Source organism: Panthera tigris, chromosome B3 (genome assembly GCF_018350195.1).
Source record: "Panthera tigris isolate Pti1 chromosome B3, P.tigris_Pti1_mat1.1, whole genome shotgun sequence".
NCBI classification, from domain to species: domain Eukaryota; kingdom Metazoa; phylum Chordata; class Mammalia; order Carnivora; family Felidae; genus Panthera; species Panthera tigris.
In genome coordinates, this window is record NC_056665.1 from 59710210 (window position 1) to 59727457 (window position 17248).

The following is a 17248-nucleotide window of genomic DNA, read 5'->3' on the forward strand; positions in this document are numbered from 1 at the left end:
TACAAATAGAAAAGTCAAGTTTTCAACCCTGGAAATTAGTAGTGAGTAACAGAAAACAAAAACAAAAACAAAAAACCAAGAAAAAAAAATAAAGGCAGATATCAATGAAACAGAGGGGAAAAGAAGGTAATAAAAACACAAGGTGGTTCTTCGAAAAGATTAGCAGGACTCAACAGTAAAAGATTAAAAGAAAATACAAAATCGCATAAACACATATTTTCTAAAAAATTAAATCTAGATGAAATGGGTCTTCCTAGAAAAGTAGAAAATACCAAGATTAGTATGACAAATAATGATCTTGAACAGATTAACATAGATTTAAATACACTGAATTGGTAAAGATTTCCCCTTGAACAACTAGCTTAGATACTCTTTCAGGTAAATTCAATCCAACTTTCGGTAATAACTCCTGTCTTCTATTAATTATTCTAGAAAATAGAAAAGAGTGATAGATGCCTCGCTCATTTCATGAGGTTTCTAGTCTTTATTCCACAACCACATGAGAACAAAATAGGAATAGTCTAATTTCACTCGTAAACATAGATGCAAAAATTCCAAGTACTGTACTGGCTAACCAAATCCAACAGTGTATTAAAAAAATAAAATGTTCAAGTACAGTTTATCTCAGGAAGATTCAACATCTGAAAACCTAATCCACAATTTACCATATGAGTAGCCTAAAGGAGAAAAAGAACTCTGAGCCACCATAATTGACATAGAAAATGCAGTTGATAAAATTCATCATCTATTTATGATAAAAACTCATAGCAAACTAGGAAGAAGAAAGTTTTGTTTTTTTTTTAACATGATAAACTTATGTGCCAAAGGCCCTCAGCAAACATTGGAGTAACACAGAAATTGTAGGTACATGACCTTTAAGAGCCAACATATCGAAAATGCTCATCATCGCCTCATACTAGCATTGCCTCCACACAGTTTGTATCAACTACCACTCCAGCTGTTTAATGTAGTATTAGAAATCCAAGACTGTAAGAAAAAAAAAAAAAAAAAAGCAAAAGCCTAAAATTGGAAGTAACTCTTACTTGCAAACGATACAATCATTACTCAGAAAAATCAACAAACTATGAGAACTAAAAAAAGACCTTAAGAGGTCAGGCAGAAGATCCACGCACAAAAATCAATACTGCCACTTCTCTACATAAAAACTGTAGCTAACTAAAAAATTAAAATAACAAACCATTACATATGTAGGAATTAATTTTAAAAATCTTTTCACTGAAGTACTAAAACTACATACAGAAAAGCACACAAATCAGAAGTTTACAGCTCAGAGAATTTTCACAAACTGAACACATCTGTATAAGCAGCACCCTGAGAACCCTATTCCTACCCTTCCCATTGATCAAGGTCAGATATGATCCTGACATCTAACAACAGATTAGTTCTGCACTTGAACATTTATATTAAACTTTGTATTAACTGTTTTTGAACTTTATATAAATAAATTCATATAGTGTGTATACTTTCTAAAAAAATCAAGAAGGAAAGAAAACAAAAAATGGACGAGTATGATATGTATTTGTGAGACATTCCCCCCTTTTTCCTTCTAAAAAGGAAACTATTTTCATTACTATAAATTGTTATTATTAGGGTAATACCTTACAAAAAAATTAGCTGCAATTCTAAAAGACTTCAAAGAGTCTGAACTTCAGTTCTTTGCCTATCATTTTTTACAAACTGGAAATGTAATGTCTAGCAGTATCTGCATTTCAGATTTCACAAGAAAAAAAACCATTTTTGAAATCTTGTATTATTAAGGTTTTACTTTCCTTCATGAATTCCAGAGTTATCACAAGAATAATAAGAGAACAGAAATAGATTTAATAAAATAAAGTGTCCCTTAGACTAGAGCTGCTCTAGTTACAGATTGAGGAGGGGCAATACCTTGAAATTATGAAGGGACAGAAGCATGTAGATCTTTAGTTGCCCACAAAGAATCAAATGAAGTGATATCTTAAGATCTAATATTCCGTCTACATCACAGCTCTGTCTCCCATGCCCAGAATTTTTGAGATAGTAACTGGAAAAGGAAATCCTATTCATGATTGATTACTATGTTTCCAATGTGAGGATATCTGATGCCAAACTTCTTAGCAGTTCTAGATACCGCAGTGCACTGGGTACACTTCACAATCACCTGCAGTGGTTTGCTGGTTGGTTGTCTAGTTGGATGGTATTGATACTATTATCTACTCCCTCCCTCTTGATGTAGATCTCTAAGTCAGCAGCTCTGGAGGTAAGGATTTGATACAAATCCATGTTTTAAGATTTTCCAAAGCAGTTCCATCCACAGCCAAACTTGAAAACCACTAATATAGCAAACAAAACAGTTGTCTGACTAAAGATCTCATTTCACATTATCACACACCTGGGAGCCAAATTTTATTTTAAGCCACAGAACAGATGCCCATTTGAAAAATCATTGGTCACAATTTAAGATGGTGGATGAAGCACAATTTATTTAAGAACCCTGAAGTAGGGGATGCCTGGGTGGCTCAGTCAGTTAAGTGGCCGACTTCAGCTCAGGTCATGATCTTGCAATCCGTGAGTTCAAGCTCTGCATTGAGCTCTGTGCTGGCAGCTCAGAGCCTGGAGCCTGCTTCAGATTTTGTGTCTCCCTCTCTCTGTCCCTCCCCGACTCATGCTCTGTCTCTCTCACTCTCAAAAATAAACATTAAAAAAAAAAAAAAAGAACACTGAATAGGAGTCACAAGACCTGTTTTGATGTCACCTTTGTTACTTACTGTGCAACACTGGACAAGTTAGCTTTCATGGAAAAATAATACTTGTTCTGCATTCCTCATAAGATCATTATATCCATAAATGAAAGAGTTAGCAGTAAAGCCATCTAAAATGTAAGTGAGATGCTAAATTTACCCAGAATCATTTGATTCTTTGCAGTTCCTGCCAACTATATTGACAGATTCCAAATGCTAACTGTCTGAAATTGAAAGCGAGCCCTCTCTTTATTCAATTTAAGTAGCTAACTAGCGAACTCCTGTTGGGTGTGAAAAGACTAAAGCAGCTCTGCCTCTATCATTAAAAACTTCTTGGGGTGCCCAGGTGGCTCAGTTGGTTAAGTGTCCAACTTCGGCTCAGGTCATGATCTCACAGTTCCTGAGTTCAAGTCCCGTGTTGGGCTCTGTGCTGACAGCTCGGAGGCTGGAGCCTGCTTCGGATTCTGTGTCTCCCTCTCTCTCTGCCCCTCCCCCACTCATGCTCTGTGTCTCTCTCTCAAAAATAAACAAACGTTAAAAAAAAAAACCAAAAAAAACTTCTTGCCCTTCAACTCTCTCAAATAATTCCCTCCAAGCTGAGTTCTAATCACATCAAGAAGCAACAAAAGTACTCAGTTTGTGGGGAACTAGTCTGTTTTCTCGCTAAGCAAATATACCGTGAAATACAAACCTCGGCCACAGTACTACGAATACGATCCACCACCTGCTCGAAGTCCACCAGGCTGAAGAGTGGCTGCTGCTTGAGCCGATGAAGTTCTGCAGCAAAGGTGTCCTCCTGGTTCTTCAAAATGGATCCTGCAAAACAGGAAGGCACCTTCAAAGGAAGGCAGAGAGCGGTGGGACAGGCAAGGATTTACAATCCGGTCAGATGCTTCTCAAGTAAGCCTATAATGGTGCTGCAAACTCGGTACCTAAACTTTACCAGCCACTCACTCTGACCGAGCATTCTTTGGGGCCACGCAATATGAAAAAGGGCCTTTGAAGACGGTATATTGGCCAATGAGCGTCTTACCTTTCCTAGTCAGGTTTACATTTTGGTTCTCAAACATCTGGACAGATTCTCCAACAAACAGGATTTTTTCAGCAACCCTCACTGGAATGTAGGATGGCAAAATCTCCACTCGTAGGGAAAACTGTTTTAGAGATGGTGCCAGCATGTTCTCTTCCTCTATCAGGCGCTACTCCAGGAAATAATCCGTAGCAGACATGATGTATGAAGAAGAGGAAAGCAAGAAAACATCACTAATTCTCCCAACCCATGACTTATATTTTCTAGAAGGACTTTAAAATGAAGTCTGAATGCCTAAATCTGAATGCCTAAATTACCACTAGAGAGATGATTACATTTCCATTTTCAGATAGTGAGAGAACATGGTGGAAATCACTGTGGTTGTTTTTAACATGAGGATTTTAGTCCTCACTCTGCCTTTACTATGTAAAACCCTGTGCAGTAGGTCAGGAATTCTGCTTCCTTACCTGTAGGGACTTTATCGTCTTGTACATATGCTTGCTCTGCCCACCTCTTTTTTTTTTTTTTTAATGTTTATTTTTGACAGAGAGAGGGGGGGCGAGGGACAGAGAGAGAGAGAGAGAGAGAGAGAGAGAGAGAGGAAGACACAGAATCTGAAGCAGGCTCCAGGCTCTGAGCTGTCAGCACAGAGCCCAACATGGGAGTCGAACACATGAACCGTGAAATCATGACCTGAGCCAAAGTCAGATGCTTAACAGACTGAGCCACTCAGGCACCCCTCAGCTCTTTACTAGTATGTAACCCAAGTCATTTAGCCAAGTGGTTCTCCAACTGTAGCTCTTGGTCCAGCAGCATCAGCTGGAAACTTCTTACTTGGAAACTCTGTTAGAAATGCAAATTTTCAAGCCCCTCCCCAGATCTAGGACAGCCTGGCAGATGAGGCCTAGACATCCATCAGTGTTTTAATAAGCTCTCCAGCTAACTCTGACACATACAGACTTGCTTTGGACTTGATCCTTATCCTCCAGCTCCCAGCAGGAACTCTGGGCTCCACAATCCTGACTTTGAGCTCTGCTGTTTACCCTTTCTGGTTTGTGCTCCAGTGCTGGCAGTCCTCAGGGGACTGCCCAGACTCTCTTTTCCTCTTGTTCTCCTCACTCTTCTTAGACAATCACATCTTCTTCTGTCACTGAATTGATCATTATAACAGGTATTTCTAGTCTTTTTACATCATAGGACTCTGCATTATAAACGCTATGGAACTTTGAGACAGTTATACAAATGTACATTTCACAGAACCTCCTGAAGCCACCCAGGGGCCCCAGGTTAAAAACATCTATATGCTGATGACTCCTTAATCTTTATCTTCAAGCTAGACTATTCTCATGAGCTCCAAGCTCAGCCCACTGAACATTTCCTGTAAGTACCTCAAACTCAACTTGTCCAATACTGGAACCATCTTCTTTCCCCCGGTATTTGCCATATACATTCCTTATCATCTCTGCCTGCCTAGCCACTGAAGGCAGAAACTTAGGTATCATTCTTGACTCTTCCTTCTGGACTCCTATCCAAACACTAAAGCCTACCCATTCCACCTGCTAAGTCTCTCTCAAGCCTCTCTATTCTTTTCCATATTTACTGTTACTACCCTCAGTTTAGGCCACTATTATCTTTCACTTGAGTGTCCCCAACATTCTCCTAACTGACCTCCCTGCTGCTAGTCTTAATTTTTTTTAATGTTTATTTATTTACACAGAAAGAGAGAGAGCGTGAGAGAGAAAGAGCATGAGCAGGGGAGGGGCAGAGAGAGAGGGAGGGAGAGAATCCCAAGCAGGCTCTGCACCATCAGCGCAGACCCTGATGCAGGGCTTGATTTCATAAACCATGAGCTCATGACCTGAGCTGAGATCAAGAGTTGGACGCTCAAAGGACTGAGCCACCCAGGCGACCCTTGATTTTTTAAAAAACAATTTCCCCACACAGTGTCCAGAGTCATCTATCATAAAGTCTCATTGTGTTGACCTCTTGCTGAAAATTCTTCACTAGCTCCAAGCTCTTTTGAGGTTCAAGTCTAAATACCTTCCCATTGATGACAAGGGCTTTCATGATCTTACCTCAACAGTTTCATCGATTACTACTTCCCCCCTCCCCTCCATTGTCCCTTGTACTTTGTATTTCAGCTTTTACTTGACCATTTCAATTGTATTACTACTGGTTCCTCAAATAAGCCAGGTCTTTCATGGTCTCTGTACTTTGTACACATCCTTCCCTCTGCCTAGAACGTTTCTTAACCTCTCCTTCCAAACTCTGCAATTTAGACATACATTCCACTGAAAAGCCTTCTCTAGCTACTCTAAGTTCTGAGAATACCCATACTTGCTCTTTCCAGAGCACTTTGTACACTTTAATGTCACTGTTTATTTTTCTAGGTCTTCCACTAAACAATAAGCTCCTTAAGCATTGGGTCTGCTACCTTTTTTTTTTTTTTTTAATTTTTTTTTTTACCGTTTATTTATTTTTGCGACAGAGAGAGACAGAGCATGAATGTGGGAGGGTCAGAGAGAGAGGGAGACACAGAATCTGAAACAGGCTCCAGGCTCTGAGCTGTCAGCACAGAACCCGACGCGGGGCTCGAACTCACGGACTGCGAGATCATGACCTGAGCCGAAGTCGGACGCTTAACCGACTGAGCCACCCAGGCGCCCCAGCTACCTTTTATTCATCTACTCAGTTAAACACCCAGTAACTCTCCTAGAACAGTGCCTGGCCTATAACAGGCATTCAATAAAATGCTGTAGCAGGATAAACGAATGAATAAATAGATCGATGGATGAATAAAGACAATATAGGACTTTTAGTACTCTAATGGAAACTCTAAGCTGCACTTAAAAGCTATAGGGTAACTACACAACTACCTGAAAAGACTCATTAACCTCATAAATGCATATACTGGGACAAGGGGAAACAAAGGAATCTCACAAATATATTTTCTATTTTGTAGTCTCCCATTAAGTTAGGTATTAAGAATGCAGTTAAGATAAAGCCAAGTTCAAGTGTTTATGTCTAAAGAATTTCTGAAAGGTGCTTCGACTCTGATGAGCTGGGGACAAGGGTAGAAATCTCCAAAAGGTCATCTAGCTGACAACTTCTCTGACTCGGGCAGGAGTACGCCAGACTTCTTGCCATGTTCTCACCAAGTCCTGGAGTTCTCTCAACTGTTTTCCTGTCAGTCCCCCAATGCCCAGATCCTCCTCGTCCTCTTCTGGCTGGGCACTGACATTCCCAGAAGAAGGACCCTGTTTGATAAAGAACTCTTCGTGCTGGTCCAGGAGGAGTCCATGGAGCATCCAGGCTGAGAGCTGCTTATACATGACCCCATGACACACGGCCAGGATCCTGAGTGGAGAGAAAAGCAGGAGCCTTAGAAGTCCACTTCGCAGACACTGAAGCCTACATCTGCACGGAGACCATGCTCTAAACTGCGACAGGACAAACAGAGGTCTGATGACTCAGAAGGGAAATGACCAATTAGGCTAAAAATAATTGTGCTATTTTAATTTAAATGTTTGTGGATGAACTCAGCGATTAAATTTCCACACTTGTAGCCTACATGCTGAAGTCTGAATGTTCAGTAAGTGTTCTGCTGGGTTTTTAGAAGAGGCACATTTTCTTTCCTCCTTTTGTGTGGAGGAGTTCCAAAACTAAGGATTCTTGTTAAAATTAAATGTGCTTATAAGAGTCTGGCTAACACAGTATTAAATTTGTTTTATTTTTGTTGGAGTCACATATGGAGAGTAGATGCACTATGCGAGAGGCAGGTATATCTCCTACAATCCTATAATCCTTCAAGATGCAGAAAGGTTGTTGGAGAATGGGACATTCTCATGGTCTTAAAGGATCACTCCCCAGATAACATCTTAGTTACAAAGAGGAAAATGTGCCTGTGTTTTTTTTTTTAATGTTTACTTATTTTTGAGAGAAAGAGTGAGCGAGAGTGTGTGAATGGGGGAGGGACAGAGAAGTAAAGAGGGAGACTGAGAATCCAAAGCAGGCTCTGCACCATCAGCAGAGGGCCCGATGCAGGGCTTGAACTCATGAGCTGTGAGATCATGACCTGAGCTGAAGTTGGACGCTTAACTGAATGAGCCACCCAGGCACCCTGAAAATGTGCCTCTAAAATGGACTGGTTAGGACTCTTAAAATGTCAATGTCATCAAAAGATTAAAAAGGCAAGGAAGGGCACTGTTCCAAATTAAAGGGGACTAAAAAGAGGTGGCTGCAAAAAGCCACAGGAAAAGGCAGACTCCATCCGGGAGTGCAAAAAAGAACAAGGGTAAAAGACTTTTGGGGGACAACTGGAGAAATTCAGATTTATTTTTGGATAATATATTGTTGAATTAACATTAACTTTTTTGGCTATAATATGGTATTGAGGTTATATAAACCAATTGAAGTTATATAAGCCTTTTTTCTAAAGAGATACAAGCTGAAGTATTTACAAGTTAAGCATTGTATCTGTGATTACTCTCAAATGATTTAGCACACATGGCGTGCATGTGTGTATGTTTATATATATTTACATATATATATATTTCACAGTCCATACAGAGGGGAAAAAGAAAAAGAAATCAAATGTGGCCAAATGTTAACAACTGGTGAAACTGAAGGATATACAGTGTTTACTATACTGTTCTTTCAAATTTTCGTAGATCTGAAAATTTCAAAATAACTTGGGGAGAAATGAAAAGAGCTTGAGTCTGCTATTTATAATAAGCTAACTGAATGGAATCTATTGTTAAAAAATCAAATCAGGTGGAGGGGGGTGCCTGGGTGGCTCAGTCAGTTAAGCTTCCTACTTTGGCTCAGGTCATGATCTCACAGTTCCTAAGTTCCAGCCCCGCATCGGGTTCTGTGCTGACAGCTCACAGCCTGAAGCCTGCCTCGGATTCTGTGTCTCCTTCTCTCTCTGCCACTCCCCCACTCATGCTGGTCTCGGTCTCTCAAAAATAAATAAACATTAAAAAAATAGTTAAAAAATAAAAATTTACATTTAGTACATTCGAGTACTTGGTCTATAAAATTTGGTCTTGCAAATATATAACAAACATGCACTTAATCACAGGATCTATGTAAGATTTTATATTCCATGCATAAAACTATGTATATGTATAGAGAAACCGTAGAGAATATATATACAGTGAAAGTTATATTGGGTATCTCAAAGATTAGAAAATCTATTTCTTCTCTTTACAGGTCTGTATTTTCTACAATCAAAATGCAATTCTTTTATTAGGGAAAAAAAAAGGCCCAATAATAGAGAACTAAGTCCCTGAAGCATGTTCTGGGAAGTTTCCTTTTGCAGATTTTGACAGTGTTTATATTTATAGTATTTTTAGTTTTAATTTTACCTTTATAGACCATCAAGTGAATATACCTTTATTTAGCTTTCTTCTGCTGCTGGTAGTTTCCTAATGTCCTGATAAAACAGACAACATTCCAGTGAATGTTTCTGCATATGGTTATTTTCTTCTTTTGAATAGGTGTTAGGATAAAATTCCTAAGAATGGCATAATGGGATTATAAACATTTTTAAGGATCTTGATATAAAATGCCAGCTACTCAAAACACACACAGTTTAGGTACAGCTACATTATCTGACACATGTAATAGAAATTCTCCAAGGATAATGATATCCCCAAATTAAAGAGCACTGCTTCAAGGTCATCTAGGTGACTAGATTCTAGCTTTGATCGTCAACACTTCCTAACATTCTTTTTGCAGTTTCTGAGCCATCATACATGGGTCTTTTCTATCCTGGTCTTAACTTTTCCCAGAGGGAAACCTGAGATGACCTGAAAATGAAACAAGTGCAAAGTCAAGTCACTTGATCACCCAACCCTGCCCCCAATTAAGCCATGACTTACTTTTCTAGTGCACTTCGAACAGGGGGCAAACCTCCGCAGCTGTGTTTGTATACCGTTTCCAGGATTTGACAACCATGAATCTGTGCAAAATACAAACTTGTCAAACTGGATTCCATTTTCACAGTTCGCATAGGACAAACTCATATTCGGTATTCAATCCAGAGAGCACATCCAGCAGATAATGAGGCTAAAGATCTACAGAGAATTCTAATTTTGACTCTAATTCCAAAGTGTGCAGGGGCGGTTTTCCCAACACCACAAAGCAATTCTTTAACACTGGCTGGGTGTCCTACAATTCAACTCAATTCTGACACTACCAGAACATCATCAAATTCCACAGGTGAAGGGGTCAGTCCCACAAGACCTCCCCTCCACTTCTAACACCAATCTCAAGCCCAGGGCTGACTGGCTGATAAAATCAGAGGTTCCCACAACCCTTTCCTTGGATTCCATTAGCTTGCTAGAGCGGCCCACAGAACTCAGAAAATCTGTTTAGTCACTAGATTACCTGTTTATTAAAAAGCATACTAAAGATATGAATCAACAGCCAGACGAAGAGATGCATAGTGTGAGGTTCCAAACAAAGGAGCTTCTGTCCCCGTAGAGCGTGGGCCTAGCATTGTAGCCAGAAGTGTTCTGGTTCAGCGACCTACAAGTTCTCTGAAACCAGCCCTTTCAGATTTTTATGGAGGCTTCACTTCATGGGCACAATTGATTAAATCACTGACTGCTGGTGACTGAACTCAACCTCCAGCCCCTTTCCTCTCCGCAGAGGTCAGGGGTATGAAGGTCCCAATCCTCCAATCAAATGCTTGTTTCCCCTGGCAACCAGCCAATCCTTAGGTGCTTTCCAAAAGTCACTTAATTACCATAGACTCAGGTGTGGCTAATTATGAATACCAAGACACCTTTATCATTCTTATCACTTAGGAAATGCCAAAGGTTTTAGAAGCTACATGCCAGAAAGGGGATGAAGATGAAATGTATATAATTTTTTTTTTTTTTTTGAGAAAGAGCACTAGCAGGGGAGGGGCAGAGGGAGAGTCTCACGACTGTGAGACCATGACCTGAGTGGAAATCAAGAGTCTGGCGCTTAACCACTGAGCCACCCAGGGGCCACCCTATATTTATTATAGATCACAGTATCACAACAGTTATTCTATAAAATATGGACCTCCACTCTACTTACTCTTCCCCACCCCATCCATATGCCCCCAGCAGCAGCAGCAGCAGCACCAGGGAGTTTGTAAGAAATGGAAATTCTTGGGACCAACTCCAGGCTTACTGAATCAGAATCCCTGTGGCAGGGCCCAGCCACGTGGTTTTAACCATCTATTCCAGGTGATTCTACTGCACTAGAGAAACCAGAATCATTCAGAGTTAAAATTCCAAGCTAAGAAGAAAGCTCTTTATTTCAGATTAAGGCCTAACTCATGCTCTAAGGTATACAGTTTTCAAAAAAATCTGCTGCTTCTTTCTATGTCCTTCTGTCTCTCTTTTTAAAACTCCTTTATTGAGGTATAATTTATATACCATAAAATACACCCAGAATTAAGTGTACCGCTCAACAACTTTTAGTAAATTTTACAGTGTGTACAACCATCGCCGTAATCTAGTTTTATAACATTTCCATCACTCTAAAGGAATCCCTTTGTGTCTGTTTGCTATCATCCCAGTTCTCACCCCGGCCCATGCTCTTGACCACCTCATGTTTGAACTCTGTAGAGGCAGAACACACTGGCTTCTCTACCACCACCTTGGCAAGAAGGAAGGTTTGCCCATCTCCAACCCCACTACTCAGTTTCTACTCTCCTTCCTGTGGTCGGTGGAATCTGAACGTCAACCGAGATGTGCAGCTAAGCATGCAACCCTTACACTACCTCCACGTACCTAGAAGGTCCTCTCCAACCCAGGGGGCGGGGGTGGGGGGTGGGGGGACAGTTTAGGGGAGCGGTTAAGAGCATAGTCTTTCGAGTCAGAGCCGGGTTTAGATCCCAGCCCTACTATTTCCTACCATCCATGTGACCCTAAGCACATTCCCTAACCCTTTAGAAAACTGAATGTGATGAAGTACGTGAAACACTTAGCATAGTGCCTGGTGTACAGTAAATGCACAATAAAAGCTGAATATTAATTGATGAGGGTAATCAGCTTTGAAGGGCCAAACAGCACCTCCCTCACTGGCTTTGCTGGCTCCTAATGAACACAGCACAGTGAAAACTTCTACACTTATACAGCAAAAAAATGAAGCGGCAACCTGGCAAATTAAGTAGTTAGCTAGTTATATTTATCAAGGTGAAGACTCCTAATAAGCTAAGGCACAATTACAACAGTTTAAAAACAAAACAGGGTTAAACATATTTAATCCATTTGTCTTTTCTCATCCAATTATGGACTTGCAGATTCTTCTTCTAATGTGAAATCTCAAAGCATTTATCCCTCAATTATTAACTCCATTCAGAAAAGACATTCTTCTGGTATTGGGGACCCTGACTTTTCAGTGCATGTAATAAAAACTTGTGGTAATAGGCGTATTTAATAAAAGAAACATCTGGGTTTTACCCAATGATCTAATTCTTAGAAAAGAATTAGCACCCTAACCTAAATGTATTATTCTTTCTGAAGATTAACTTTCTGCTTCTTAAGATCCATATCCAACAATCCCAAATCCTTAATGCAAAATGCTCTCACTTTCAAATATCACCCCTAGCATTTTTCTCTTACCAGACAGAATCCTCTTACCAGGGTACATCTATTAACATCACCCTCACCCTCTGGATCAGGAGGTGCTTAAGGGCAGAGCGACAGCTTATTTTTTGCATTTAGCATGATACCCAAGCAGACGTTATTAAAAAAAAAACAATAAATAAATAAAAATTACTAAAGATTATGGTCTTCAAAAAAGAATGTAAGGTGAAATTAATTATGACTATATCCCTGGCACTTCCCACAGCAAAGATAAAAAAGGAAAGTTCTTACCTTTTGACTTTTAATTTGTTCTACCACAACCATGACAGAGGGGAAAAGGAGCTGGAACTGCAAAGTGGAGAATAATTAGGAGAATAATTAATGAGAACTGGCTCAGGAAACGCTTTTGTTTCTAAATAGTCCCACATCACATAAAGATGGCAATAGCACAGAACAGCCAAGATTCAGTATCTGAGGGCAAGCTGATATGGGGGTTGGCTACAAAGGGAGAATGGCAGATAGAAGCAGTTTCTATTTCTGAGGCTAACATAATTGTTAATATTGAAGTCAACATAGAGTGTTAATATCAGATATTAGATTTTAACTAAATTTGGAGCTTTCCAAACAGCTCTGATCTAGGAAAGCATACAACATATAAAATGCGTAGCTCTGAATCCAGAAGGAATGTCTTAATGTCTTAAGTTAGATTTTTTTTTTTAAGTTTTTATTTATCTATTTTTGAGAGAGAGACAGAGAGAGAGCAGGGGAGGGGCAGAGAGAGAGAGAGAGAGAGAGAGAGAGAGAGAGAGAGAGAGAATGAGAATCCCAAACAGGCTCTGCATTGTCAGCACAGAGCCCGATACAGGGCTCAAACTCACAAACCGTGAGATCATGACCTGAGCCAAAACCAAGAGCTGGATGTTTAACTGACTGAGCTACCCAGGAGCCCCAAGTTAGATTATTTTTTTAATTCCTCATTTTTTCTTTAAGATTTTTTTATGGTTAAGTAATCCCTCTGCCCAATATGGGGCTCACACTCACAACCCCAAGATCAAGAGTCACATGTTCCACTGAATGAGCCAGCCATGAACCCTGTAAGTTAGATTATTCTAACAATATCAACAGATTTCAAGGCATTTTGTTATTTGTTTGTTTGTTTTTTGTTTTTTTTAACATTTATTTATTTTTGAGACAGAGAGAGACAGAGAATGAACAGGGGAGGGGCAGAGAGAGAGGGAGACACAGAATCTGAAACAGGCTCCAGGCTCTGAGCCGTCAGCACAGAGCCCGATGCGGGGCTCGAACTCACGGACCGTGAGATCATGACCTGAGCTGGAGTCGGACGCTTAACCGACCAAGCCACCCAGGTGCCCCGGCATTTTGTTATTTGGACAGCATACCTGATCCAAAGAGTAATTGACATGTGATATGGACAGATGGGGGTCAGCCAGGAACTGCAACAAAAAACACTGTGATTAAGGCTCCATATGAGACATCTCGAATCTATTTGATCTCTGAAAACTAGATGGGAATCTGAGAATAGGCTCAGTGTTAATTTTAGGCTATGGAGAATTGATAGTTTATGGATTATTAATTCTGATTTTTCAGGTGAGAAAAAAACAGGGGCTCTGATACCTTTGCCATGATCTGCACACCACTTTGATCACGGCTTGGGCAATCACAGAGTACACCCTACCCCCTAGCCACGAAGAAAACAGCTCTCTCTTAGCTATCTGACCACATCCAAGGGTATTTCAAATTCAGGAATGTGCCCTAATCTGCTGTCCCAGAGACGTTGTTCCCAAATCTCCTCTCTCACCTCTTGTTCCAAATCAAGCAGTGCTTGGCGATAAGGCTGCAAAACTGAATCCAGTCCTGTGCAGAACGCCCTTAGGTAGATTCCATGTAACCCACCTTGGCCCTGCTGAGATGGATGGTGATCCTGAAATCAAACAAAGAGAATTAAACCTCACAGCTCAGACTCTAAAACCTGAGGAAGACATTATCCCTTAATAGTATTATTGTTTTTGCTTAAATAATTCCACATCAAAGCAGTGCTTCGGTGAGAGGAAAGCCTGACTAGAGAGGCCGATTTTGAGTTCTGACCTTTTAAGATGTGATAACATTTTAATTTCCCAAGCATCCTACATGTTACAAACAACCAGGTAGAACCTCATATTGGGGCACCTGGGTAGCTCAGTCGGTTAAATGTCCAACTTCAGCTCAGGTCATGATATCACAGTTTGTGGGTTTGAGCCCCGCATCAGGCTCTGTGCTGACAGCTCAGAGCCTGGAACCTGCTTTGGAATCTGTGACTCCCTCTTTCTCTGCCCCTCTCCAGCTCATGCTATGTCTCTGTCTCTCAAAAAATAAATGTTAAAAAAAAAAAAAAAAGAACCTCATATTGTCAGTGAAGGTTTTCTACAACTAACCTTATCACTTCCAGCTGAAATCCCTTTGGTGGCTTCCCATTGCCCCAGAATAACATCTCCACTCCCCTACGTGGCATACAATGATTTCTACATTCGGGCCCTAAACTCTCTCTCTAAAATTATCTTTTACTGCTTCCAACTTCACATTCTCATTTCCAAACTACCCACAGCTCACCAAATGTGCCTTGCTTCTATTTCTCACCCCCACGAATGTGGATGTGTTCCACTTATAACCTTGTACTCATCTTTGTGACAAATGCCTACTCTTCCTACAGGACCCAACTCAAGCATCTCTTCTCTCAAAGCCCTTCCTAACTCTCCCTAGGAAACGAATCGCTCCCTCTTTGTTGATTTCATAACATCTCTATGTAGTGCCTGAATTGTTCTTTTGTTTATACGCCCTCCTCTCATGACCAAGAACTTCATGAAGGCAGGACCCACACTTTATTCATCTTTGTATTTCAGCTCCTAGCACAGTTCTTTGAACACAAGGTAAATATTTAGTGAATAAATAAAATCACCTCAATCCTCCTTCTAAAATCCCTTCTCCTGCCTGGCCTGGTAATTCATCAGGAGCATGAATCTGATAGTCAACATGGGGAGTGATAAGACTCTCACTAAGAGCCAATTTACAAATATGGCTCGTCTTTCAGGAAACCTGCAGTTTTTTCTAAGAGCCTCTTGTAGTTTTACCGGGGCAACTGCAGAGGGAGTGGACTAGAGACCACGATGATTGGCCTCTCTGGCTGCATACTGATTTGGGTGATCAGGCTCTGGTGACGTAGACACAATAGCAGAATTCCACAACAAATGGGGTAGGAAGCTTGGACTCAGGGGTTAAAAGGCACAGTGTAGTCAGGGGATGCCACAAAGGATACTAGCAGTTCCTGAAGATAAAGGTTCACAGCTATAATAAGACCAGCATGGGCATGGGATGAAATGGAACAGATTGGCTTACAAGTAGCCAATTTTATTTTGATCTTATGGCATTCCAGAGAACTGAATGTCTTCATTTATCACTAAATGAAAGAGAAATTAAGTATGCTTTTTACTGTTCCAAAAAAAGAGGCACTACAGCTATCTTTAGAATTCAGGAAAGTAAGAATTCACATATTATATAAAATCCATATAGTCACACGAATACAGGGCAGATTTTTTTTTCTATTAAATGTTATATACAAAAAATTAAAATGAGGCCTTTTCATAATGTGTGTGCGTGTGTGTGTGTATAGGTTCCAACTCTGATAATTCATGTGCCCTCTTTAATATTGATTTTATAGCATTGATTAGATTTTCACCTCACATTTAGCTTATGTTTGCAAAAACCAATTTGAGAGAATCAGAATCCCTGTCCCAGAGATGAAAATACAAGGCATTATTCTCCAACTCCTGTGCCCTACAGATGGCCACCAAAGGCCTGACAACCAACTTATATAACAGAGGGTACTGACCTTATTTCAGGAAACTTTCCTTTTCCTTTCTAGAAGTCCCTGCCTTCCTCCTCAACCAGAATCATGGTTTTAAGTGGGAAATAGTCGTCACTGAATGAGTCATACAATTCAGCAATCTTCTTACTTACCACGGACAGAATTACAGACAGTTAAAAACAAAGGGGAACTTTAAAATCTCTCCTTAAAAAAATATGAGTGCTAACACTTTGCATGAATTACCTTATTCATTTTTTCTGACACTATGAGATAGGCACTATTATCCCTATTTGATAGGTAAGTAACTGAGCTCTAGTTTCTGAGCATTAGGTTACCGCCAGGCAGACTATGGCCAGTCAGTGATAGAGCAGGACACAAATCCTTGACCTCTACACCATTAATTACAATTAACCCACCAATTAATGGGTAATATATATTAAGTGCTTGCTATGTGCCAAGCGCCTTCTCTGATTTAACTCTTTTATTTACAAATGACAAAAGTGAAACACAAAGATTTTAGTTGATCGCCTCCGTGCGACTAAGGTAGTTAGAAGCAAAAGAGGAAACAGATCTGAAATGATGCTTTATGATCTCACCTCTGGAACTGGAACTCTGGTCCAGCTCAAACTGATTTAATTCAGGTCTCCTAAAACACAGGCAAAGCATATTTCCTCTTATACTAATCTGCCTAAATTGGTCCCTGTGTATATTTTCTCCCTTGTTTGAGCTAGTTACCTAGCCCTCACTTGAATAATTCCAATGATGAGACATTCATAACATCTTGAGACTTATTTCACATCAAAGTTTGGATTCACTGAAAACTTGACATAGCTCCTGACCTCTGGAGGTGTCCATTCCCTGAGAACAGCAGCCTACCTGCTGCTGCACATGGCTCGTGTACTGTTCAATGAACTCGGTGAAGCGAATATAGTCTGTGCCCAGCCGGCAGAGTCGATTCAGGACGCTGGTTTCACTGGGATGGAGAAATGGGAAGTCCTGTGACACCTGCAGGAAGAGGAACAGTCTAAAAACATTGATGCCTGCCTAT

At 40.3% G+C, this 17248-nt stretch overlaps 1 protein-coding gene across 4 annotated transcripts in view; it reads right to left on the minus strand.

Annotated features, from left to right (window-relative positions):
- TUBGCP4 (tubulin gamma complex associated protein 4) overlaps positions 1-17248 on the minus strand; it is a 35258-nt gene that overhangs the window by 11934 nt on the left and 6076 nt on the right. For all 4 annotated transcript variants that reach the window (XR_006218647.1, XM_042989021.1, XM_042989022.1 and 1 more), the window contains exons 2-9: positions 17077-17205; positions 14161-14283; positions 13742-13795; positions 12633-12689; positions 9654-9733; positions 6924-7125; positions 3772-3937; positions 3430-3554 (exon numbers count right to left, since the gene is read on the minus strand). Coding sequence is in view for 3 of the 4 variants with exons in the window: in XM_042989021.1 (XP_042844955.1) it covers positions 3430-3554; positions 3772-3937; positions 6924-7125; positions 9654-9733; positions 12633-12689; positions 13742-13795; positions 14161-14283; positions 17077-17205 (936 nt within the window). In the remaining variant the exon portion in view is untranslated. The remainder of the gene's footprint in view (positions 1-3429; positions 3555-3771; positions 3938-6923; positions 7126-9653; positions 9734-12632; positions 12690-13741; positions 13796-14160; positions 14284-17076; positions 17206-17248) is intronic.